Consider the following 24,464-nt stretch of genomic DNA (forward strand, 5'->3'; position numbering starts at 1 on the left):
ACTTAGAGGGGTGATCCTGTTCAGGCCAAGGGGGGGTCTGGCTGGGCTAATTTCCAGAGCCTTCTGGGCCCAGACGTCCTGATGCTACTATGCCCCAGCTGAATGAGCTGTTTGGGGGCCCCTGTCACCGCCGGACCCCAGCGTCTTGCTCACAGCCGGCACTCAGAACTTGCATAGCTGGTGGATGAGGCGGGGTCTTACAGGAGGGTAGGAGTTCTTCCCGGGGAGGGGTTTGTCTTATCAACAGCAGCTTGCGTTGAGGTTGGTGTGTTTGGAAGAAGGACAAGAAGCAGAGATCAGAAGCAGCAGTCGGGGTAGGTGAGCAGAGTTGTGTGCCCACGGCGGGCGCTTTGGGCTTGGGGCCCCCCGAAGAGCACGGTGCCTGGCAGGGAGGAGCAGAGGGAGGTGCACACTCTGGGCTGAGGGTCCCTTCCCCAGGAAGCAGCTGCGGGCTGTAGGGGGTGACCCGTCGCCTCTTAGCCAGACTCCCTCCCACTGTCGTCTCTGGGGAGGACACATTTTGAAACTTCCTGAGCCGAGGAGGGAGGTGATGCACCCTCCTCCCCCCGGATTGCTGATGAAGTGTGGTTAGTTAGAAACCTCCAGCTGTGTTTTTGCACCGCTCCCCCCGACACCCGCCCCGTCTCCCACTGGGGGCTCCCCTCCCTCCCTGGTCCTCCCCCTGCCGGCTGGTGACTCACTGGGCTCTTGTGCAACAGCGAGGGCTCTCGCTCCCCGAGAAGAGCTGTTTTCCTCCGTGCCATAGCTCCCCTTCCTGATTTATGTCTTTTCATTCGGGCTAATGCTTTCCACATTTCGGTCTGAGGATTCGTGCGTGGCTCGTTGATGCAGCCACCAAGGCCCCAGTGCCCAGCTCGGGTCTGGCACCGAGAGGGAAGGCAGCCAGTCAGACGGAGGAGGGACCTGGTTGGGGAGGGGGAGGAGTGGGCGGGCAGCTTGGAGCTTCCCCCCACCCCCACCCCCCACCGGGCTGTCTTGCCTCCAGCCTCCCTGCCTCCAGAAGGGGGCGGAGGGAGGCTCGCAGCCTCTACTCCACGCTTGCCTGGGCCTGGTGTTACTGTGGAGGGCTCACACCCCAGAGTGGTGTAGAGAGGTAATTGCCCGGAGCCTGGGGACTTCCTGCCGAGGAGGCCACAACTTCGGGAAGTGAGAGGGAGGCTCACGTGGCAGAGTGTGGAAGAACGTTATCTTTGTGGTTTTAAAAGCCATCGCACAGCCGTTCATGCGTGCGTGTGTGTGTGTGTGTGTGTGTGTGTGTGGTTTCTTCTTCTTCTTTTTCTTCTTCGTAGAACAATAATATTACCTTTGTTGCTATGGTGTTGTTGCGGGGGTGGCTAATTGGACCCAGACCCGGTACAGGCTGGTGTGTGGTGTCCATAGTGATTATCAGACCGCAGCCATGGCACATGCGTTTATGTTCTTCCTGAGATGGAGAGGCTGGCAGGCGACCATTGAGCGGTCGCTGTGGGCACCCTGCCCTCCCGGGGCCACTACGATGTGGTGACACGCTTGTTGGACATGGAACCCTGAAGCCCAGACTTCGGTGGCGCGGGGGGGGCGGCTCATCCGTACTCCGGTCATGCCTGGAGTACAGCCCGGGTTCGCGGCGGGCCGGGAGCGTGAGAGCTCTTCCTTGCAGGTCCTGGACCACCCGGGCAAGGGATGCCCACAGCAGGGCAGGTGTCCCCGGAAGCCCCCGGGAGCCATAGCCGGTGTGAAGCTGGTAGCACGGACCCCACGCACCCGGCAGGTGCCTTTCGCGTTGAGAGTGTAGTTTCAAAGCAGAAGGGTGTGTCTGGGGGACGTTTTCGACTTTTTGTGGCGTGTGCATACCAGAAGCGTGTCTTTGTTAATTTTACGCTTATTGAATGGATCGCGTGCAGGTAGCGTGCTGTTGGAAAAGGAATAAAGAAAGGAAAACGCTTGGCCTCCTTTGCACACCGGCCCTCGGCCTCCCAATCCCCCACCCCAGAGGCAGGCAAGGCATCAGCTTCTTGCGGCTGATTCCAGAAACCGTGCGGACACTTACAAACACGCGCGTGCCTCTGTCGTCCCTCACGCAGGTGCTCGCCCCTCTTGACTCTGCCTTGCCGCGGCCGCTGCTGTTTTTAAAACCCATAACTGTGTGTGTATTTTGGAGGTGAGTCGATAGCAAGGGTGTCCTCATTCTTTTCCGTGCCTTCCTGCACTTGTTTCTCTGCTGGGCGTGTAGATGCTTCCCGTCTTTCCCTGGTACCTTTCCTGCGGTGGGTAACCCGGTGTGGCCTTCATTCTGCACGGGGGTGAGTGTGAAGGATGAAGTCCTGAGGTCAAAAGGCCGGAGCAGAGAGTTGAAGTGTCTGTGAGTTTGATAGAATGTGCCAGATTGCCTCCAGGGAGACCTTCTGGCTTAGCCCTCCACCGGCAATGTCTAGGAGCGCCCATGTCCTCAGCCTTGCCAGCACTGGGTGTTTTCAAATTTTAACGATGTCTGTATGGAGGAGTTTTTACATCTTGGCTTTTAGTTGATTGCCTCTCCCTGTCTGGCCCCACATGTCCCCACACTGTTGCTGGGGGGGGGGGCACGTGAGTGGTTGGGGGCTCTCCAGGGTCCCCAGGGCCACGGGCAGAGGACCCTGGGAGCTCTGGTCTGGTCTAGTCTGGGGCCTCCGCAAGCTGCCAGATTGTTTTGCAGGCTGCGGGGTCTACAGGCGGGGGCCCTCCTTTTGACATCTGAATTCTCTGCTCCGTTTCCAAGCTGCTCTCCCCCTGCTTCCCCCTCTCTAATCTCCACCTTTCTCCACCTCACCCCTGCATGAGGCACTTTCCTCACCCTGCTCCTTCTACCTTCCATTCTCCAAAAACGGCATCTTTTCAGTGGACAGGCAGACCTGGCCGGGCAGAAATCCCTAGAAACTGCTTCTGTCTGTGCGTCTTCAGGCACATGCTCAAGAGTGAATTCCGGGGCAGAACGGGGTGCGGGGGCTGCATTTTTCTCGCTCTGAGTTTTTTTTTTTTAATGTTTTATTTATTTCTGAGAGAGAGAGACAGTGTGAGCAGGGGAGGGTCAGAGAGAGAGGGAGACACAGAATCCGAAACAGGCTCAAAGCTCTGAGCTCGCTGCCAGCAAAGAGCCTGACGCAGGGCTCAAACCCATGAACCGTGAGATCATGACCTGAGCCGAAGTTGGACGCTCAACCGACTGAGCCACCCAGGCGCCCCATCGCTCTGAGTTTTTCTGGAGGGGAGGGTGAAGCCAGAGGCAAGAATGCTTGGAGAGATTGGTCTAAGCCAGCAGGGTCCAGTAGGCCTTTCTAGAGTGATGGAGATGTTCTGTATTTGCCCCGCCCAATACAGTAGCCACTAACACGTGTCTCTTCAGATAGGGCCTGGGTCTTCAGTTTTATTTATTCATTTATTTATTTATTTAAGGCTCTTTTATTTTGAGAGAAAGCGAGAGCTCGCACAGAGTGAGCGTGAACAGAGGAGGGGCAGAGAGAGAGGATCCCAAGCAGGCTCCACGCTGTCAGCGGGAGCCTGACACGGTGCTCGAACTCACGACCCGTGAGATCATGACCGGAGCTGAGATCAGGAGTCAGTCGCTTAAGTGATTGAGCCACCCAGGCGCCCTGGGTGGGGGTGGGGGGGTGACTTTCAGTACTTGAAAGAGGAAGTGTGGGGGGCAGAAGGGCATTCGCTGAGCGGGCCACTTCCTGAATGTTCTGAATTGGTGGGAAAGGGCAGAGCTGGAGCAAGCCATTTCTGCAGGATGGATGTCCCCAAAGCACCGGATCTCGAACTTGGTGGGTCCCTGAGTCTCCTAGGAAAGGTGGGAAAGGGACGGAGGCCCAGACCCTGACCCACGTCAGCGAGCCTGGCCCTGTGTGCTCTTGGTGAACTTTCTGGGTGGCTCCGATCGTCAGCCACGGCTGCAAAGCATCACTCTCGGGAGTCCTCTCTGGGATCGGCCGTGTGCTGGCCTGTGGAAGGTGCGACTTCCTGTTTCCTGTAAGTGGCCAGAGCGAGCCTACAGACAGGAAGTGCGGGAGAAGACCGGAGGAGGGGCCACCTGGCCGGCAGGGGAAATGCCACCCATGTCCCACCTGGGCGGCAAGGCAAGGCGTGGCTTCAAGAAGCAAGAGACCACATGCTGGGAGCAGAGAGAGGCCTCGGGAGCCGCACTGAGGTAGGAAGCAGCAGGCCACGTTTGGGGACACGGAGGCCATTTGGGGCCGCACGGGGCAGGGGCGGGGGACTGATTTGACAAGATGGGGTGAAGGTGAACCTGCTGGTGTCTGCAGGGCTGACTCGGGCAGGGGCGATGCACCGTGCGTCGTGCAGTCAGGGTGGAGTGGGTGCGGGCTCTGCCTGGCTGGGGGCGGGGAAGGTTCGAAAGAGATGATAGTTAGAGATTTCAGAGGAGATAGGACTATGACTTCGGTCTAACAATCCACTTATTTTTTTTTGTTTTTTGAAGTTTATTTATTTTGAGAGCAGGGGAAGGGCAGAGAGAGAGACTCCCAAGCAGGCGCTGGCTGCACCCCCTCTTGTCAGCCCAGAGCCGGACGCGGGGCTTGATCCTACGAACCGTGAGATCATAACCTGAGCTGAAATCAAGAGTTGGACGCTTGACTGACTGAGCCACCCAAGGGCCCCAACAGCGCATTTGTAATAAGCCAGCAGAGTGTGTTGGGCACTGTATTGCATGGGCCCAGGGCAAGGGGCCGCGACGCTATGGTAACCAGGACCCCCAGGGGCCTTGCTGTCGTAAGTGTCCTTAGGGCCGAGGTGGCCTGCTGGAGTTAGACAGCAGACAGACATAAAAACGAAGAGACACAGCCAGCGGTAGGTGCTGTGGAGAGTTCAGTCGGTTCACGTGATTGGGAATCGCTAACTGGTGGCTTCTTTAGGTGGAATGTTCCAGGAGGGCTTCTCTGAGGAGGTGACTTTAAAAAAATTTTTTTAAATGTTTATTTTATTTTTGAGCTCTCTCAAAGAGCATGAGGTGGGGAGGAGCAGAGAGAGAGGGAGACACAGAATCCGAAGCAGGCTCCAGGCTCCGAGCTGTCAGCACAGAGCCCGACACGGGGCTCGAACCCATGAACCGTGAGCCCGTGACCTGAACCGAAGTTGGCCGCCTATCCGACTGAGCCCCCCAGGCGCCCCTGAGGTAGTAGCATTTAAGCTGACGTCTAGACCAGCCTTGGGAAGTGCTGGGGGAAGGGCACTTTGGGCAGCGGTGACAGCGAGTGTCAAGGCCAAAAGGAAAGGCCAAACTCACCCCATCCAAGGAGCAGCTAGCACATCCCAGTCCCTGGAACTTTCTGCAGAGATGGGAATTCCGTCCCTGCGCTGACCAGTTAGCCAACAGCCGCACGTGACAGCCGATTGCTTGAAACGCAGTAAGACTTAGGAAGAGGGAATTGCACATTTTATTTTCGCTTTGGCTGCCTTCAGTTTAACTTTCCGTAGCGACAGAAAGCTGTTGCCTTCTGGGCTGAGCAGCACGGGGCTGACGGTCGTTGTGTCTGGAGAGAATCGGGTGAAGTAAGATGAGGTGGGGAGAAGCCGGACTTGATTGCTTTGTGCGTTAGGCTGCCTGGTCGGGGTTTCTTCTTTCTAACATGGCGCAGAGCCTTCGGATGGATTTACTTAGGTTCACATGATGAGGTTGGCGTTTTTTAGGTTCGCTCTGGCTGCCACGGCGAGAGTGACTTGTAGGGGGTAAGGGTGGAATAGGAGGCCAGTTGGGTCCTCGTGAGGGTGTTGCTGGTGCCTTGGGAACAGGGTGACCGTGGCGGAGATGGAAAAACACGGATGGATTCTGGATGGCTTTTGAAAGTGGATCCGATGGTGGTGAACCGGAAGGGGATGGGGAAGGTGGGAGAATCTGCTGATCCGAGATTTGGGGCTTAAGCAGCAGGATGGATCATGGCACCATTTTATCTTGGTTTGCTTTGCTTTCGGAAGCGACGAACATGGGCTCTTTTGGGGGTGGGTTAGAGATTTCTCTCGAGCATCTGTGTAGAGACAGCAGATAGCCAGGTGGTCAGGGGGAAAGGTCGGGGCTACAGATAGGAAATCGAGGGTTTATAAAGCCACGGGACGGGGTCAGGCCACTGAAGAGAGTGCGTATGTGAAGAAGAGGGGGAGGGGCAGGAGATTGCTGTCCCGTTTGAGGTGGAGCTTTGGAAGAAGATCCAGAAAGACCACTTGAGAAATGTGAGGTGGCCATGGCAGACAAGGGAAGTCGTTCTCTTGGTTTCCAGAAGGAAGAAACGTTGAATGCTACTGATCGGCCAAGGACTCGAGAAGAATCCAAGGTCAGCAGCATGGAGGTCATGGGTGACCTTGGGAGAGCCCGCTCAGTGGAGGCAGTAGCAGAGCACTGGGGCCAAGAAAGCAGAGGTCATGACCATAAGTAACTCTTTTGGCGAAAATATTTGCTGTGACCAGAAGCAAAGGAATGGGTGGGTCCCGGAGGAGTGGCAATCGAGGGGTATTTTTTATCTTTCTTTTTAAAGCTAGGTGTTTCCTGCTGATAGGTAGAAAGCAGGTAGTTTGCCTTTGGTAGGAGGAAGGCCTTTTAGTCACCGTAACGGGGGCAGGGGAAGGCTGCACATATGGGCGCTGATGGAGTTCGGGCCAAGCGATGGTGCGCCAAGGATTGGTGAGCAGTTATTATCAAACCGCTCTTGTCTTTCTAAGTGAAGTGCGAGGCACGCAAGACCATTATCTGAGAAAGGGTATAGATAGTCGTCTCCGTGGTGGAAAACAGTCCTGGGGGTAGGTGGGTGAATACAAGGAGGGCTGCCACGTGGCTTGGGTCGTGCTTCTCAAACTTGAATGTGCAAACGGATCGCCCGGGGATTTGTCACGATACAGACTCCAGTCTGTGACAGAGCTTCCCAGTCATGCTGATGCCGACATCCTTGGATCCTGCGTTGAGTGAAGAAGCCCCCGAGCGCTTGTGCAATTGGAAGCTTGGGAAGACATGGTTCCTAGGGCACCCCGTGTTTTCAAAGCTCCCTTGATGATTCTGATGTTTATCCGGGCTTGAGAAACACTGATCTAAAATACCAGGTCAAGGGGATGATCATGGGAGTAAGTGGCCCAGGTTGGGTGGAGGCAGGGAGGTCCCTGGGATGTGTGGACTCCTGTCTATATAAACAACTTGAGTCACCCCAAGTCGGCATGCCAAGGCTGTTTTAGTTGTGATTCTACATAGTCCTTTAAAAGACACAGCATGTCGGCCAGCAGGATCCTGGGATGCTCCTTGGGGCATCTGGTCTACCCCATGTATGGGGTTCATGGGTTGGGGGGCCCATTTGGACCTGAGGATGGTTCTGCCCTTCCCTCCTGGTCCTGGCCCCTGTAGACAGTTTCAGAGAAGGTTCTCCAGTTGTGGGCGCCCCTTGAGTCCTGCAGCCCGGTCGTGAGCAAGGCTGGCTGCAAGGCTGAGAGCCCAACATGTGATGAGGATGAATCCTCCCATCCAGCTGCCCCAAGTGCTGACACGAATCACGCTAGAAGCTAGAGCCCAAAGCATCTCTACATGAGGCAAAGAACTGAGGCCTCCACACCCAGCAAAGGGCCCAAGGTCTTCCGACCACCGTGTGATCAGACTCGGAAGGGATTCTCCTCCAGTTAAGCCTTGAGATGATCACGGTCTTGGCGGACACCTTGATCGTGGCCTCGTGAGAAACCCCACTTGAGTCGCAGCGTTTGGGCAAACCGTACCCAGATCTCCTGCCCGCAGAAGCCGAGCTGCTAAAGGTTTGTTGTTTGAAGCCATTAAGCTTTGGACTGATTTGTTACAGTAGGTACCACACAGAAGGGGCCGAGGCCCCATTGCCAGAAGGCTCCATCTCTTGGCTTTACTTTCCTGTTTTTGCTGGCTTCATTTTCTACCTTAGCAACTCCTTGAGAAGGATTCTACCCTCTTGGTGACCCTTAAACCAATAATAAATAAGTTTAAAAAATTAGAAAAAGAAAGAAATTCACTGAGTTGGGTAGCTTTCAAACAGAGCCTGGGGCGGCGTGTTGGGTGGCCGCGTCAGCCCCCATCCCCGAACGGTCACTGCTGGGATGTGGAAGTGAGGGGATCCTTGATGTCCGCCTGGGCGGGACTTGAGAAAACCGCCCCAGCTCCGAGGCAGGTGGGGAGTCCAGATGGTTCGGGTCATGGAAGGCAATGGAAGAACCTCGAGGCCCCAAAGCCTTGGGGAGACCGGAGGCAATGAGGGCTGCGAGGAAGCCAGTGGGGAGGGGTGTTCCTGGGTTTACCCACACGTGAGAGCATCCAAGTCCGTATCCGAGTGGAGATAGTAACAGGAGATTGCGCTGCTGGGGACATCAAAGCAGGTACAGGGACACTGTTCTCTTGTGTAGGCTGGTGGCAAGAGTTTGATCATGAGGATTAATAGGAAATGGGGTGGCGGGCCGGGCTAGGCAGACAATAAAATTAATCCTCAAATGTCAAGGCGGCGCGAAGCCCGGTAAATCACCTCAATTCCTCCAGCAAGATTTTTTAACCCGAAGTTTCCGGTTCCTCCTCCTGAGCCTTTGGGACTCCCCAGCGAGGAGGTGAATAAATGGATCTCCGCCTCCCGCTCTCTTCTTTCCCTTTTCCCTTCCTGGTCTCCTATGTAGGCGCTGAGGGGAGCTGGCCTCGAGAGCATTCCTCGCACCCAGCAGGAGCGAAGAGAAGAATCCTGGCTCTTCTTTGTCCCTGTCGTGTGCTTCTCAGGGGGAAGTGGAGGTGGATGATCTCCAGTGAGTCTGGGGAGGCAGTGAGCTCATCACGCTCAGGGTTTGGGGTACGTTAGGCTCACGAGAGTCCGGCGCCGGGGCGGAGGACCGGGCGGGGGGCCTCGTGTTTAGCCGGTGTGCCCAGGGTGGCTAATCTTGTAAAAGTCACAGAGGTACAGCTCTCTGCACAATGCAGTGTCGTGCATGCATGGGCGCATTTGCACTTCCGTACAGGGCTCTGCCCGGGCGCGATCGCGCTCTCCCATCTCACCGGGCGCGCCGAGTGTTAGAGGATTCAGCTTGTGCGTGGTCATCTCAGCGAGAGTGCTGGGGGTGCGGTGGGTTGGGGGTGGGGGGAATCCGACGGCGGAGCAGTTCGGAAAGCGTCTCTTCCTCCGTGCCTGGCACAGGAATCAATCTGCCACACCCACCCCAGGGCCTTGGAAATTGCCTCTCAGATCACTTGTAACCTTGTGACCGTGTTGAAACTTTCCATGGCTGGGGGCGCCTGGGTGGCTTAGCCGGTTAAGTGTCCGACTTTCACTTAGGTCATGATCTCGCGGTTCGTGGGTTCGAGCCCCGCGTCGGGCTCTGTGCTGACTGCCAGCTCAGAGCCTGGAGCCTGTTTCAGTCTGTGACTCCCTCCCTCTCTGACCCTCTCTCTCCTAGAAATAAATAAAACATTAAAAAAAAATACTCTTTAAAAAAAAAACTTTGCATGGCTGGACAGACGTACAGAGTCTCTGCTCGCTCTGGCCGCCGACGCCAGTGTTGATGGTAGAGACCTCGCAGGGCCGTATGGAACACATCCCTTCGAGGGGATGAGCGTGTCCTGACCGTGCAGCAGGGCTGGTCGGGTGGGTGCAGTCTGAAAGCAGAGGTGCGGCGGAGGGAGGGCTGGACAGCGCGTCCCAGGCTCACGAGGTGCCGGGAGGCCGCGGGAGCCTGTGTGCACAGGCCCGTCTCTGCCTCCCCGCCCGCGGTGGCCACAGCTCGGTCCCTCGTCTTTTGTGGTCATTTACCCTCAGGAGGCGGTTGGATGCCTGGTCACCGTGTGCTCCCCGTGCCTCCCCAAACGCCACCGAATGCTCTTCCTCCCTCGGACCGGCGGGTGAGAAGGCCTGGCCCACCTTAGAAGGCTTCCTTTCTACTCGGTGCCCTCCTCATGAGGGCCCTGCCCTCCTGCAAGTCTGAGCACCAGAGTCTTTGCAGGGCAGCTTGGAAGAGGAGGCGGGAGGGGGTGCAGAGGGCTGTTGTGGTTTTAATGTCAGCAGAGGAAGCCCCTCCAGCCTGGCCCTGGGGAGGGGTGGGGTGGGAGGGGTCCCTTGCATCCTCCTCTCCAGGTCACTACTTCTGCCCAGCCGTCCAGAGAGGCCCCCCCGGGCAGGAGAGGGGGGTGGCGTGAGGCGGACGGGAGCCCCCTGATGGGGATGCCCTCGGATCTCGCCGGCGGAAGGAAGTGGGTCCCGATGCACCTCTGTACATCCTTCCTGCCCCGAGCGCGGGCCGGGTTGCCATGTGTGCGCCCGCTGTGCCTGCCTGCAGGTTGGACCCAAGGCCCGGGGCCCGAGTGAGTTTTTACAGTGCCGAGGGCATGGGATCGCAGAGACTCGAAAAGCGGAGCAGCCTGGAAGGGAGCCTGCAGAGCGCGGGGCCACGGCCTGCGTTTGCACGGGTGCCCCTGGGAAGCCTTGAACCAGCCTCGCCCGACCTAACACGCCCGGCGAGTTCTGGGTATCCCAGGGTGTGCGGCCTGTGGGGGCATCGGGGCCGGCAGAGCCCCGGGTGTCTGGGCACCTCCGCTCCGCCGTCTTCCTCCCGTCCCGGGGAGGAAGTATTTATTGAGCACCTCCTTAAGGTGAGGTCCGGTGCGGGAGGGCCAGCCGCAATCAGGCGTCTGCAGGAAACAGGTGCAGAGCATCACGGAGGCTCGGGGCAGGGGGAGAGCAGGACGGGGGCGCCCGGGTGGGTGGCTCGGTCGCTTAAGCGGCTGACTCTTCATTTTGGCTCAGGTCGTGATCTCACGGTTCGTGAGTTCGAGCCCCACATCCGGCCCTGAGCCGACCATGCGGAATCTGCTTGAGGTTCTCTCTCTCCCTCTTTCTCTCCGCCCCTTCCTCACTCTCTCTCTTTCAAAATAAATGAATAAACTTAAAAAAAAAAAATAAGGAGCAGGATTCCCAGAGGCCACGGAGGGAAGGCAACGAAGGATTATAGATTCTCGTAAGTGAGGGCACTGAGGTTCCGAAGGGGTGCTTGGGAATCAAATCAGGGAACTCGCTTCCGTCCTGATCGTTTTGTTCTGATTTAGAGGGTGTGTGGTCCGGCCCGGCTGAGGGATGGGCAGAAGGAAGGAAGTTGTTTCCTCTGATAGGACCCGTACTATTGCCAGGGTTAAAATCCGGCTCAGCGCTGCTCAAGTAAAGCAGGAGACATTGGGACTCCCCTGTCCCTCTCCATTCGCTGCGAAGGTGTCAGGACATGTGATTTCTCACTATGACCCCATTGCCATCTCCACCTTAGGCCAACGATGCCTGGGTGGCTCAGTCGGTTGAGCATCCGATTCTTGGTTTCAGCTCAGGTCATGATCTCACGGTTTGCGGGTTTGAGCCCCATGTTGGGCTCTTCACTGACTGTGTGGAGCCTGCTTGGGATTCTCTCTCTCTGCCTCTCTCTCCCTCTCTCTCTCTCTCTCTCTCTCAAAATAAATAAATAAATTTGGGGCACCTGTGTGACTAAGTCAGTTAAGCGTCCGACTTCGATTCAGGCCATGATCTCACGGTTTCGTGAGTTCAAGCCCCGTGTCAGACTCTGCATTGATGGTGTGGAATCTGCTTGGGATTCTCTGTCTCCCTCTGTCTTTTTCCCTACCCCACTCTGTCTCTGTCCCTCTCAAAATAAGCAAATAAACTTAAAGAAAAAGACTCCCCTGAGAATGGAGAGCTGTGGCTCCCCTTCGGGGCAAAAATGGGGTGCCAGTGCCGGAGCGAGGAGACTGGGGGAAGTCAGGCAGGATCGACACGCCTTCACCACTGGTTCCCCAGAACGTTGACGAGCCTGGAAGGATTTGTGGGTTTTGTTTGCGTGCCAGAGGAGGTTTTGAGCAGGTGGGCGCTCTCCTGGCAAACGGATGGGGGACCGTGGGGGGACAACGTTTGGAGAGATTTCAGCGGTTGAATAGATAGGAGCTGGGAAGTCCCTTCCTTACCCTTCTCCCAAATGTGAAGGTTTCCTTCTTACTTTTACTTCCTCTGGTCGCCAGCTGGTCGCGGACACCTGGGTGGTGGGAACGGAGCTGGGAATGGATACCCAGGGATTGCTTCTCAAGGACTCGGTTTCCACCGAGGGGTAAAATAAACAAGCGGCACAAAACTCATGGTCCTTAGAGCCCACATTGGAAGTGATTGAGTGTGGGGGATTTGACATTAAACGGAAACATTGAAGAGGTCTGATTTGGGGTTGGGCTTCTGGCGGTTAGGAATACGTACATATATATATATGTGTGAATAGATAGATACGTAGGTACGTAAATACATAAATAGATAGATACATAGATTCATAGATGGGAGGGAAAGATTTGGGAATGGAATTTAGCTTTGGACATACTGCCTTTGAGATATTAGTGGCCTGTGTCTTTGAGGAAGAGTGTGGTTTATCCCATGAGTTGGGGCCTGTGGAGGGATTGGGGAGTGATCCAGAAAAATGCAGATGAGGGGCTAGAAGAGGCTGATCTGGGAGTCATTGCCTTAAAAAAGCTTTTTTTAATGTTTATTTAGTGTTGAGAGAGAGAGAGAGAGAGACAGAGAGAGAGAGAGCGTGCATGAGCTGGGGAGGGGCAGAGAGAGAGAGATACACACACAGAATCGGAAGCAGGCTCCAGGCCCCGAGCTGTCAGCACTGAGCTGGATGCGGGGCTCGAACTCATGAACCGCGCGATCACGACCTGAGCCAAAGTCAGCCGCTTAACCGACTGAGCCACCCAGGCGCCCCTACAGTGAGCATCTGTCAAAGTCAGCCTGCCAGCACCTGCGTGTCACGGGGCCCCTTGGGATAAAAGTGACTCCCTGGTCAAATAACCTTGAACCTTGAACAAATGAATGTTCGTTCATTCTTTCACCACCTTTTTATTGAGCGCCTGTTACCCATTAGGGTTGGAGGTGCCGGGTGTTTCTAACAGAGTCTCTGCTCTCACCGCCTAAGTTCCCCTGGGGGAAGCAGACAATAAATCAACTAGATGATGTGCTTTTGGGCTTGTGAGGTCCTGTTTTCCTGTCACGGAGCAGAGGGCAGCGGGAGGCAATCTTTTAGATGGTGTTGACGGGAAGGCTCTGCGGTCGCTAATGTTTAAACAGACCCAAGTGAAATGAAGGTGCAAGGGAAGAGCTTTGCAGGGGGAGGGAAAGTCCATGCACATGGGCCGAGAGGTGGACACGCACTTGACCCCTCCACCGTGTCTAGAATGGAGGGAGGGGGAGATGGGAAGGTCCGTCAGGCTGCTGTGGACACGGGCTTTTCACTCTGCGGGAGATGGGGATCCACTGCGGAGAACTGAAGCAGGACATGATTTAAAAAAGAAAATTTTCTTGAATGTTTTATTTATTTCTGAGAGAGAGAGATAGAGAGACCGCGTGAGCAGGGGAGGGGCAGAGAGAGAGGGAGATACAGAACCCGAAGCAGGATCCAGGCTCTGAGCTGTCAGCACGGAGCCCAAGGCGGGGCTCGAACCCATGAACCGTGAGATCATGACCTGAGCCGAAGTCGGACGCTTAATCGACTGAGCCACCCAGGTGCCCCTGTAGGGATTGCTGCCTAAGGACTTGGTTGACACCAAGGGTTAAAATTCACAGTCCTCTGAAACCCATGATCTTCAAAGCCTTTTTAAAAAAAAAAAAAAAAAATCTGTTCTTCTTTCCACAAACCCACGGGAGCACTTTCTTTCGGTGTCAGGCAGAAACAGTCATACTCTCCACCAGCCGGTGGCTTCTTTGAAGGACACTGAGGACCATTCAGCCAAACGCATTTCCCTCCTTGCTCTGGCTGCCGAGGTCAGGTGCAGATTTGGGGGTGCTGGCACTACAGGGCTGGACGATTGGGTTACAGACGTCCTTGGCTTCTCAAGCTTCATCATATTTTCTTTTTCTTTTTTTTTTTTTATAAAAGATTTATCTTTTCTTCCCTCTTATTGAAGTATAGTTGACACACGGCGTTACAGCAGTTACGGGGGACGACGAGCCATCGTCCACGCCGTTAGAACCCCGCTGACTACATTCCCACGCAGCTCCTTTCATCCCCGGGACTTACTCAGTTCATGACTGGAAGCCCGGACCCCACACTCCCCTTCCCCTCCCTTCCTCTGCCCTGTTTTCACTTACTTTGCCACTCGAGGCGTCTGATCCAGGAAGAGGAAGCGCGGGGACTGTAGCCCCAGAGAAGCCTCATTTTGTGTTCCCTCCGTCCAGCCTTTCCCGTGCTCCCACGTAGGGCCGGGCGAACTTGACTTTCCTCCTCGGGGTTCGTGCCGCGCTGCCCTCCCCCCTCCCTCCCAGCACGGGAAGCATTGCCCTGTGTCGTTAGGGATGGCTTATTTCTCTGGTGGAGGCCCTGGCGTGCGAGGGTTTACTTGGAGTCCACGCGGACCGCCGACTGAACTGGTAAATCGCGGCTCTGCAGTGCGCGCTGCGTGGGGCCGCCCTCTGGCTGGGCCCACCCAGGTGCTGGAGAGGCAGCCGGTGACCCCTCTTCCTGGGCGCCCCCCCCACCCCCCGGCAGATGCATTTCTTAGTTTTCAGTTACTTTCTTTATAGAGGATTCACATTTTGAGCCCTTAAGGCTTGTTGAGTCTGTCTTCTTTATACTGATGGCTTCCCAAGTGGTGGAGGAAGCTGTTCAGAAAGATCCTGTTCGTTCATTCATTTGTTCGTTTGTTCATTCATTCCACAGGAGTCAGAGACGCTTTATTGCTTTTCTTCGTGGGCAGTGTAGACACCCAGTGTGGACACTTGGCCTTTTGTGTCCCTGGGGGCTTACAAGCTCATGGCCTAGCTGGGACAGACACGGGCCACATCCCAGCGTATGCCGCGGCGGCGGTGATGGGTGCTCCTCCGAGCACATCCCGGTTCCTGGTCGGTGCTCCCGTCCGCGGGGAGGGAGCTGCCTGCCCAGCAGAGATTGGGGTAGTTTGTGTGCACAGCCCTCCTGGGGGCCCCAGGCTGAGCCCGCTCTGAGCCCTGGGCAGGTGGCATGGCTCTGTACCCTGGACTCTCTTTCTCTGACGGATTTTCCCTTTCGGGTTTCCCCCATGCACACCCAAGCCTCGTGACTCTCAAGAAAGTAAGTGGGAACTCAGTGGGAACACAGGCTCCCCATCTGCTTCGAGGGAAAGCAGAGTCCTGTTTCATGTAACCGCGGGGGTTTGTGGGCCCTTCGCGGTGGCTGCTGGTGACCTGCGGAGGTCCGTTATGGGACTCCTGGAATCATCCAGTAGCGTGGAAGCCACGAATGGTTTTCCTGGGGGAGCCTGGTGGACCCTCCTGCCGCTGGGGTCTCTCTGGCACCCTTGGGTGCCCTTACTTCCCCGTCACACTCGCTCTCGTACAGTCACTCGACTAGCCCTGAGGTGTTCCCAGGAAGGAGTGGCTGCGCAGCGTCCCCGAAGTGCCCTTCCTCCTCACCCTCTCTGTGGTGGAGTCCAGCCTGGGGTGACGCCTGGTCTACGCAGCAGGATCTGTCCACACAGCAGGATCGGTGTGTAGTTGCATCCGCACAGCCCCCTTCCGGATGTATCAACAGGCTTTGGTGTGAAGTCCAAGTACTTGACCTTCAGGCAGTTCGTGCGGATTCCAGCAGCTCATGCAACCCCCGTGTACCCGTTTCTCCTGTCACGTTTAATTCCCTGCCCTGGGCTTTCCCTCAGACTCAGTCACCATCCCCGCCGCCCGTGTGGAGAGCCCGCAACGGGCCCAGGTGCCTCATGCCGGTTTGGGGGCAGGGACTGCCCCGGGCATCGCTGCTCCCCGAGCCTCGCGGGGACCCACGGGGACCCTGATGCTCTCCCAGATGCCGTCCGTGCCGGGGCGCACGCGTTCTAGGCGGCTTAGCTAATGACTCTGCGCTGGGCTCGTGCGATGCCAAAAATGTGACTCATTCAGTCGCAGGTAGGGACAGCAGTGGGCATGCGCCGTTGCCATGGGGACGTGAGCATGGCTTCATCGGCAAGCGGAAAGAATTTACTGCCGCTCCTCCGGGAGGTGGATGTTTCCCACACGGTTCCCCAGGCACCGCGGCTGCCCCTCGGGCTGTGATGTGCCCTTGCCCACCCCCCTGCACTGTCCCTGCCCCCTCCTGGTGGGCGTCATGGTCTCCTGGGTGCAGTCGACGCCCCTTGTGCTCTGTACATACAGCCCGCCATCCAGTCACACCTCCGATGCCTCATCTGAAGACCCAGTGACCTGGTTGTACTCAACCGAACGCTCTGTTGAGGCGCCTCTGCCTGTCGGGGTGACAAGAGCGAGGCTTTAAAGTCGGACAGATTTGGCTCAGGTGTCGGCCGACACGCATGAGCTCCGCAGCCTCGGGAAAACATTTTTCTTCCTCTTCAGTGTCCCCGTAGGTAAACTGGGGCGGTCCCTACTTTACCAGGCTATGGAAGGACGAGATGAAAGCGCATCAGAGAGCTTGGCACGTCACTCCGCGGGCATCCGCTTTCATTCTGTCCATCTCCCAACCGCCCAGGGGGCTCCGGGGATCGACGCCGAGGGACCCCGTTGAAGTCGGCTAGGAGGCCGACACACCCAGGAACGGTTGTCTGGAATGCAGACCGCGGGGCCACGCGCCCCGTCTACCTTGAGCCTGTTGGGCGCTCTTTGGTGGCGAACTTCAGAAGCCGGATCTGGGTGATGTTAAAGCAGAGCGGAAGTTACTGCAGCTCGCAGAACAGGCTGGAGGCTGGGGGAACCTGAAAACGGACAGACACCAAGGGGCTCAGTTGTTTGAGGCCCCTGGGGAACGGGCAGCGGGGATGGTGTTAGAGCGGAAGCTGTAGTGTGGTCAGGTTTGCTTGGTGCTGATGGATAAAGTCTGCCGATCTCCGTGTCGGCCGCCAGCCTGTCAGGGATCCTGGGTCACACACACCTGTGTCCGTGAAGGACCCGTTTGGGTTTGTAGTGGCCGAGCTGGTACCGGTATTAATGGGCTTGCAGAAAAAGGGCCCCAGTGGCGGGGAGAGAATTCCCTAAGTGGGGTGCAGCGCTGTCGAGGTGGGTCGAATACACCGGCCATCTTCAGCGGCAAATGTCTGTCGCAGCGTCTTGGCCAAAGCTCACTTTGGGCTCCTTTTCTGAAGACGAGAGACTTGAACTACGTGACCTCACTGGACCCCGTGGTTTCTTTTTTCTTTTGTTTTTCTTCTTCAATGTTTGTTTATTTTTGAGAGAGAGAGGGAGAGAGAGAATCCCAAACAGGCTCACTGTCAGCACAGAGCCCGACACAGGGCTCGAACCCGTGGGCCGCGAGATCATGACCTGAGCCAAAATCAAGAGTCCGACGCTTAAACGACTGAGCCACCCAGTCGCCCCTGGGCCCCGTGGTTTCTGATAGGGCTGCTCTGGTGACGGAGGAAATACGAATGAGCATTACTGAGCTTCTTCGTCTTTATTCTCCCCCTGAAACCTCCCGCTCGCTGGTATGTAGTTAATAACCAGTGTTTCCTGAGATCCAGTTAATTTTTCATAAGATTTGTCCACAGAAAATTACAGAGATTATAACAAATGCATCTCCCGTGTTGGGTTTTAAATCAGCTTTACTGAGCTATAATCTGCTGTCAAGAGGAATTTACTCATGTGTGCAGGTCAGTGGCTTGGCAGATGCAAACAGTCATGTAAACACTACTCTAATCAAAGTATAGGTCATCGTTCCAGAATGTTCTGTCCTGTCCTTTATCATCTCCTCAGGTCACCTCTGATTTCTTTCCTGCAGATCAGTTTTGCCCTGTACCAGGGCTTCAGAGAAATGGATCACGTGCTGTGGACTCTGGGATCTGGCTTCTGCTGCATAGGGTAGTAGCTGAGATTTACCCATAGTTTTGTATCCAGGGTTCGTTCCTTTCGATTGCCGAGTAGAATTCCATTCGCTGGATAGGCCATAATTTGCTTCATTTGTCAGTTGATGGGCATTTGAGTCGTTCCCAGCGTTTCGCTGTAATGAGTAATTCCACTGTGAATATTTGTGTTGGAGTCTTTCGGCCCTGCTTTCCTCTCTCCTGTGTGAAGTTAGGCACGAAGTTGCCGGCTCATGTCGGGAGTGATCTGTGACTTTATAAGAAATGGCAAAACAATTACTTCCACGAATTATGCTTTTTAGGTCTTATTGTAGAAAGATTTCTTACACTGAGGTCCTAAAGTAGCCTCAATTCTTCTTTAAAAGTTTTTTTCTTTAATTAAAAACATTTGTTTAAATCTTTACTTAAAGTGAGATCATGACCCGAGCCAAAGTCAGACGCTCAGCCAACTGAGCCACCCAGTTGCCCCTGTAATATTTTGATAGTTACAATTTATCGGAAAATTTCCTTTCTGGTCCTAGTTTGTGATGAGTTTTAATGATCAGATGCTTTTTCTGCATCTCAATTATCATTTTTTTCTTATCATTTTTTAATGTGGTGAGTTTAACTAATGAGTTTTCTGCTGTTTGAATATCCCTCCCTTCCCAGGAGTAAATAATGTTTATTTTGGAGTTTTACAGTTACGCCCTGTGAGGTTGGGAGGTAGGCTTTTAAGTCTTACGTGGTTTTTCCTTGAAGGTCGGTACAAGGTAGTGTAAAAGAATTGAGTGTTTTTCTCTCCATTCCTGGAAGAGATTATATAAGATAAATGTCTTTTCTCTCAAGGTTTGAGAAAACTTGTTACAGAACCACATAGATCTGTTGTAGCTTTTTAAGGTAGAGTTTACACTGCTGAATCGATTCCTTTGAAGGTTATAGATCTATTCAGGTTTTCTGTTTCCTCTTGAGTCAATTTGGAATTTTTAGTTTTTCTGGAAAATGATCAGTGACGGGAGGTAGCAAATGACCAGTCAGCTGCAAGATTCACGTGGAAAATAGGACCTTTAGCGATTCATGCTGCCCACACCTGAAAGGTAGAAGGGGGGGAGGTCAAAGTAAATGCATCCCAGGGTTTTTTTATTATTCAGAAGGAGAAAAGTGCTATCGATTACCTTTATGCTTAGGAGTTGAGAGTACATGTTAAAAATGTCAGTTTAACTGCCTGTGTCACCTAAGTAGTATATAAATAGACCAGAAATGTCAGGCTTGTGGGGGCAGGAGGGAGAGTAAAGGAAATGCAATCAGGGGCGCCTGGGTGGCTCAGACCATTAAGCGTCCGACTCCCGCTCAGGTCACGATCTCACAGCCCGGGAGTTCGAGCCCTGCGTCGGGCTCTGTGCTGATGGCTCAGAGCCTGGAACTTGCTTCCGATTCTGTGTCTCCCTCTCTCTCTGCCTCTCCCCTGCTCGCACTGTGTTTCTCCGTCTTTCAAAAATAGATAAACATTTAAAAAAAATTAAAAAAAGAAAATGCAATCACCCGGATAAAAAGCAAGATGGGAGGAAGCCGAAACAGCAAAGAGAAAAGCGCACCGAAGAGAAAGCCTGTCATGGCAATGACCTTCGGGGGTGTTTGCAGTTAGTACTGCACACACCAGCCACTGTGCACTGTGACTGCCTTTGTGCGCGCTCTCTCTCTCTCTCTCTGTCTCTGTCTCACGGAAGGCAAACTCTTCTGGACCACTCATCTGCTTATTCTCAGTGCCTGGCATTCAGTAGGTGCCTACTAAGTGTTTGGATGTGGGTGGTGAGCAACAAAATAGGTCAACAGGTGAGTGAATCCTTCCTGTTGACAGAGCCACTCCAGCCGGTTCTGCGCGTCCGGGGCCACTTTAACCCGCGCCTGCCTTGGTTGATCCGTGAGTTAGGGACTGAGGAAGGAGTTGCCGCCTTGAAACCACCAGTAAATTCCCCTGTGTGTGCCTGGTCGGTACGAGGGAGGCCTGGGGGACCCCTCGTGCCGGGAGTGAGGTGGCCTGAGTGCTTCTCAAACATTAACAGGCTCATGGTTCATGGGGGGGCCGGGGGCGATTGAGAGGGCGCAGATTCTGATGGAGGGGTTTGGGGGAGGCGTGGATGCGGCATTTCGGACAAGCCCCCCGGACTGTGCTTTATAGAGCAAGGCTTCAGGTTTTTATTACCTCCGCTGACACTTTGCCCGGGCGCTTGGGCGCAGCTCGGTGGCCCTGTCCCTGGGGCATGGGCTCAGATGGGAACTGTTCCAGCTTCCGGGGCTGGTGCCCCTGAACGTGAGGGCTCCCAGCCCCCCGCCAGCGCAGGGAGGGGTGCCCCTTGGCCTCAAACTGTGCGACTCTGTGCGGGGAGGAGGGGGGAGGGGAGGGGCCCAGAGTGGACTGAGTTTGCCCCGCTCCCTGCACGGCGATCACGCTCTTCCTCGTTCTTCCCGTTTTTGAGGTGGAGCCACGTGGCTTGTTCAGACACGCCGCCTCCTGGGAGGCTCTCGTCTGTATGATTCACACGTCACTTGTCACTGTTCTCTGGCACCGTCACACTTGATCTGTGCGCAATCAGAATCCCATTTCCTTGCCTCATTCCTGCGAGCCTTCGCCTGCCCATGCCTCTCGTCCGCGGTTCTGGTGTCTGTCGTGCTGTCTGCCCCGGGCAAGCCAGGCCGCCTCGCGCCCCACCCTTCGGGATCCCTACACGGGCCGGGGACGGTGATGTCCTGACACCCACCTTTTTCCTTCTCTGTAGTCTCCCTGTTTTTAGAGAAATGCACAAACCCAGCGAGCAGTGCTCCAGATCGCAAATAAGCCGCTAAGGCACCGATCCTGGGCGCCAGCTGGGTCTCAGGTCTTTGCCCCGACGTGTCCCCGTCACATCTTGGAAACGGAGCCGGCCACTGGTCCGTCGTCTTCTTCCTCTTATGTTCATATCGACTCCTGTGCATTGGGGTCTGGGAGGCTTGCGGACAGAACCATCTTCTATTAGTAAGTGACAGTCAGTGACGGTCCCTGGGGTTTTTCCTGTGGGTGTGGCCTGGCTCCAGGGTTTCACAGCCAGACCTCTCACACAGCAGGACACTCTGGAAGTGGAATGTCTTCAGGGCTGTCCCTAGACCTTGGGGAAGCCGGCTGGGCTGTGTGCTTCTCCGGCACACTCCTCCGAGCGCTCCTTTGTCCCTTGGCTTTGCCTGGGACGGGCGGAGGTGACGCAGGCCTACAGGATGGGGCTCATCACCTCCCGCTGCGGGGTGGACTGTAGCTAAAGCAGGGGCCGCTGGTGAGGGTCTGTGTACCAGCTCCGTGTCATGCGGCCTCAGCCCTGCCTTTTTTCTGGACCAGTTGAACAAGCCCTGGGGCCAGGCAGGTACCACGCTCAGTGAGGCAGGTGGGGACGTTGGAGCCTTTATTAGCTGCCCATCAGAATCACCTCGCAAGCTTGCCGGACGGCCATCTCCAGGCCCCTCCCCCAGAGTTCTGTTGAATGGGTCTGGGCATCAAGGTGAGGTCAAAGGTCCCGGGTGATTCCCATGGGCGGCCAGGGTTGAAAGCCACCACGTCAGAGAATGACGGCGAAGGCGTCCCCGGTCCCCTCCATCCCATCGGACGTTAGTTAGCATATACGGCCTTCTTGATTTCTCAGGACACGACTGAAATCTTGAGGCTTTCATGGGAAATATCCCCGTTTTTATACGTCAGTTCCCGGTCTCCCACGCAGACTCCGATGGGCTGGGCTGCACCTGTCTGGCACTTGACACGTGGCTGAGTGTGTGTGTCTTCTCACAACCTGCCCTCCCTGCCTTGGGCAGGTTTTCTGTCCTGGTTCTTGGCCCTGGTTTGGAGCTCAGCTCTGTAAGAAGGATGCCACTGAGTGTGGACCCCTGGGCATTTCTGTTCTCTGGCCTGCTGCCTGGGGACACCCCCCCCTCCCGGCCGGTGGGCTCTGAGTGGGACCGTCTGACCCACCGGGTGGGTCCCCAGAGTCTCGTTGGGCCGGACCCGAGGTTGGGAGGCGGTGGGTCGGGATGAGGGAAGTGGGAATCCGGAATCTAGTCCCCGTTTTAGAGAAATGGCAAATCTCGGACATCTTCCCAGATGACGTCACCTGCCCGAGAGGGAGCCTCTGGCCCGCTCTCCCAAACAGCCTCTTGATTTTGGGATCGGGCCAGAGAGATGGCCTCTTTGCTGGTATTTTCTCTCTCTGAGGTCAGGCCAGAAGCCTGGGCAGCTGGGTGCAGCCGGTGGAAGCAAAAACGGGACGGAGAGGGAGAAGGGCCCGCTGCGCCCGGCCGGCGTCTGGAAGCGACTCTTGGGAAGGAGGAAGCGCAGGCTTCACATCCTGGTTACCTGGCTTTTCCTAACAGGCTGGAAGACGTACGTAACTCATAGGACACGAGCCTCTCAACACCCATCTCCTCTCGTGTGCCACCGAAGGGATCATCTCGGGTGCCGCCTGTGTTACGGGAATGTCTGCGCTTTGGGAAACCCTGTGTCACCGCATCGCTTTGTGATCCTGGTCTGCAGACCACAGCAGAGGCTTCTGCGTCTGGGTTTGGTCACCGTGTGTCCCCAGAGCCGACTGCCCTGCCTTGTGAACGTGTCCTCAGCCTCCTCCTGGGTTGTGGACAGAGTGGGGGAGGGGGACTTTGTCCCCGATGCTCCATTCTCTTTGGGGTGACTTCCGGCCAGGTCCACCTGACACCTTTGGCTCGTGGCCGTCCCCCTCTGACCCCTGCTTCCCCGATCAGACCCCTTCTCTTTTTTTATTTTATTTTTTTACTGTTTGTTTATTTTTGAGAGAAAAGAGAGAGAGCAAGCATGAACAGGGGAGGGGCAGAGAGAGGGAGAGACACAGAATCCAAAGCAGGCTCCAGGCTCCGAGCTGTCAGCACAGAGCCAGACACAGGGCTCGATCCTGTGAACCACAAGATCATGACCTGAGCTGGAGCTGAGCGCCCTCCAGGCGCCCTCAGGCTCCTTCTCTTCCACGTGTAATAAAATCTCTCGGTCTCCTTCCTACAAAGACACTTGGGGACTGCATTTGGGGTGCACCTGCGTACTGCAAGCTCAAACCTCCTCCTCTCAAAGTCCTTAGTTACATCTGCGAACCCCCCTTTCCCGAGTGACATAATACTCCCTTCTGGCCGTGGTTCCTGAGTCCGGCTGGGCGCCGTGGGAGCCCACATGATTTCGGGCCACCAGATCAGCGGTGACGGGCTTAGAAATGCTTTCCCTGTGCACTGGCCTCTGCCACAGCGTGGAAGCCGGACTCACACACCCCACAGGTCACAAAGTGGGGGGGGGTCCCGGTGCGTGGAGGCTGAGTGAGAGGGCCGAGAAGCTCTAGTGTGTTTGAAAATCCCATTATCCAAGCATCCTTGGACTTCGGTTGGCATTTACATGACTAATTGGATCTGGCAAGAGCTGTGTCTGAGAAATGGGAAAAGGAAGTGAGGATGGGCCCCCCTCCCGCCCCCGCCAGAGCGAGGCTCTCTTTGGCGATGTCTCTGGAGGGAGGTGACTCACTGGGGTCTGAGCAACAGAGAGACTGCTATAGCCTCAGGAGTCAGAGCCCTTCCTCCGCCCCTGGCTGCCCGTCTGAAGTGGGCAGCCGGGGCTCGGTGTCCCGAAGGAGGCATTTGGCCTCCCGAAGGAGGCAGCCTGGTGCTGCCATTTACAAGCTACAAGTGCGTGCATGCACCTGGGGCGTGTTGCTGACTAGTTGAGCCTCAGTTTCCTCCCTTGTAAAATGGGTATAATTATGGACCCATCCTCATGGGGTGGAGTGATGATTGAATGTATATAAGTGGATGAGAACCATGAGGCCCGTGCTAAGCCTCACATGAGAGCTCCTTGCTATGGTCGTGATGATCTGAAAATAAGACGATTTCAGGTTCTCCGCATGGGTATTAAATGAGACAATGCCTGCCAGTGCTCAGAGCAGGGTCCTTCTCCCCTCTCTGGATGTCAGCTCGCTGTGGGCAAGGCCCTCTGTATTCCAGCTCGCGAAGGTTATGCATCGCGTTGTAAACGGGCAGCAGCGGGCATTGGCCGGACGGACGACTGAACGAATCCACGTGCTCGGCGGGTGGCATCTCAGTGCAGGTGGCCCCCGGGCCTGAGGTATCTCAGACATGGCATCAGGGCTTCACGAGAGCATTGCTTCCCTGCTGTGGGGCAGAGATGTGGCGTTGGCAGTCTGGAGAGTTGCAGTAGAGGAGTTAACTAAGTACTTTGCTGCGTCAGGCAGAGGGAGGGCACAGGGACCTGTGTGACTACACACAGAATCGCGCCGGGTGCCGCCATGCCTCTGCTCATCGCTTTGGTGGCGGGGAGGGGGGACTCCATTTGTCTGTTGACAAGTGGCCTAAGGAGGCCCTGCTTACCTGTCCCTGCAGGGAAATCCCTGTGAAATCACCAGAGTCACTCTCTGCTGTTCCTTCTTGATGCCCCCCCAGCCAGGAGATGAGACCTGGGGAGGGGTGGGTGGGGTNGAGTGCAGGACTGCCCCGGGAGCCTGCAGGAGCCTGGGGCTCAAGAGGGCATTTGGTGTGGGACCCAAGGTCTGCAGAGTCATTGGGATTTCTCACCAGCTAGAGGTGGGCCAGGTCTTCTGGTGAAGGGAACAGAAGGGGCATGTGAGTGGTGCTGGCTGGC

At 55.7% G+C, this 24,464-nt stretch overlaps 1 protein-coding gene across 1 annotated transcript in view; it reads left to right on the top strand.

Annotated features, from left to right (window-relative positions):
• The first annotated feature begins 4,110 nt into the window (after positions 1–4,110).
• GAS7 (growth arrest specific 7) overlaps positions 4,111–24,464 on the top strand; it is a 140,660-nt gene continuing 120,306 nt past the window's right edge. Inside the window, exon 1 of the mRNA XM_077746546.1 lies at positions 4,111–4,186. Within this exon, the coding sequence (XP_077602672.1) occupies positions 4,148–4,186 (39 nt within the window). The 5' untranslated portion in view covers positions 4,111–4,147. The remainder of the gene's footprint in view (positions 4,187–24,464) is intronic.

The sequence above is a fragment of the Crocuta crocuta genome, unplaced genomic scaffold (assembly GCF_008692635.1).
Source record: "Crocuta crocuta isolate KB4526 unplaced genomic scaffold, BGI_CrCroc_1.0 scaffold139, whole genome shotgun sequence".
In the NCBI taxonomy this organism is placed as follows: Eukaryota; Metazoa; Chordata; class Mammalia; order Carnivora; family Hyaenidae; genus Crocuta; species Crocuta crocuta.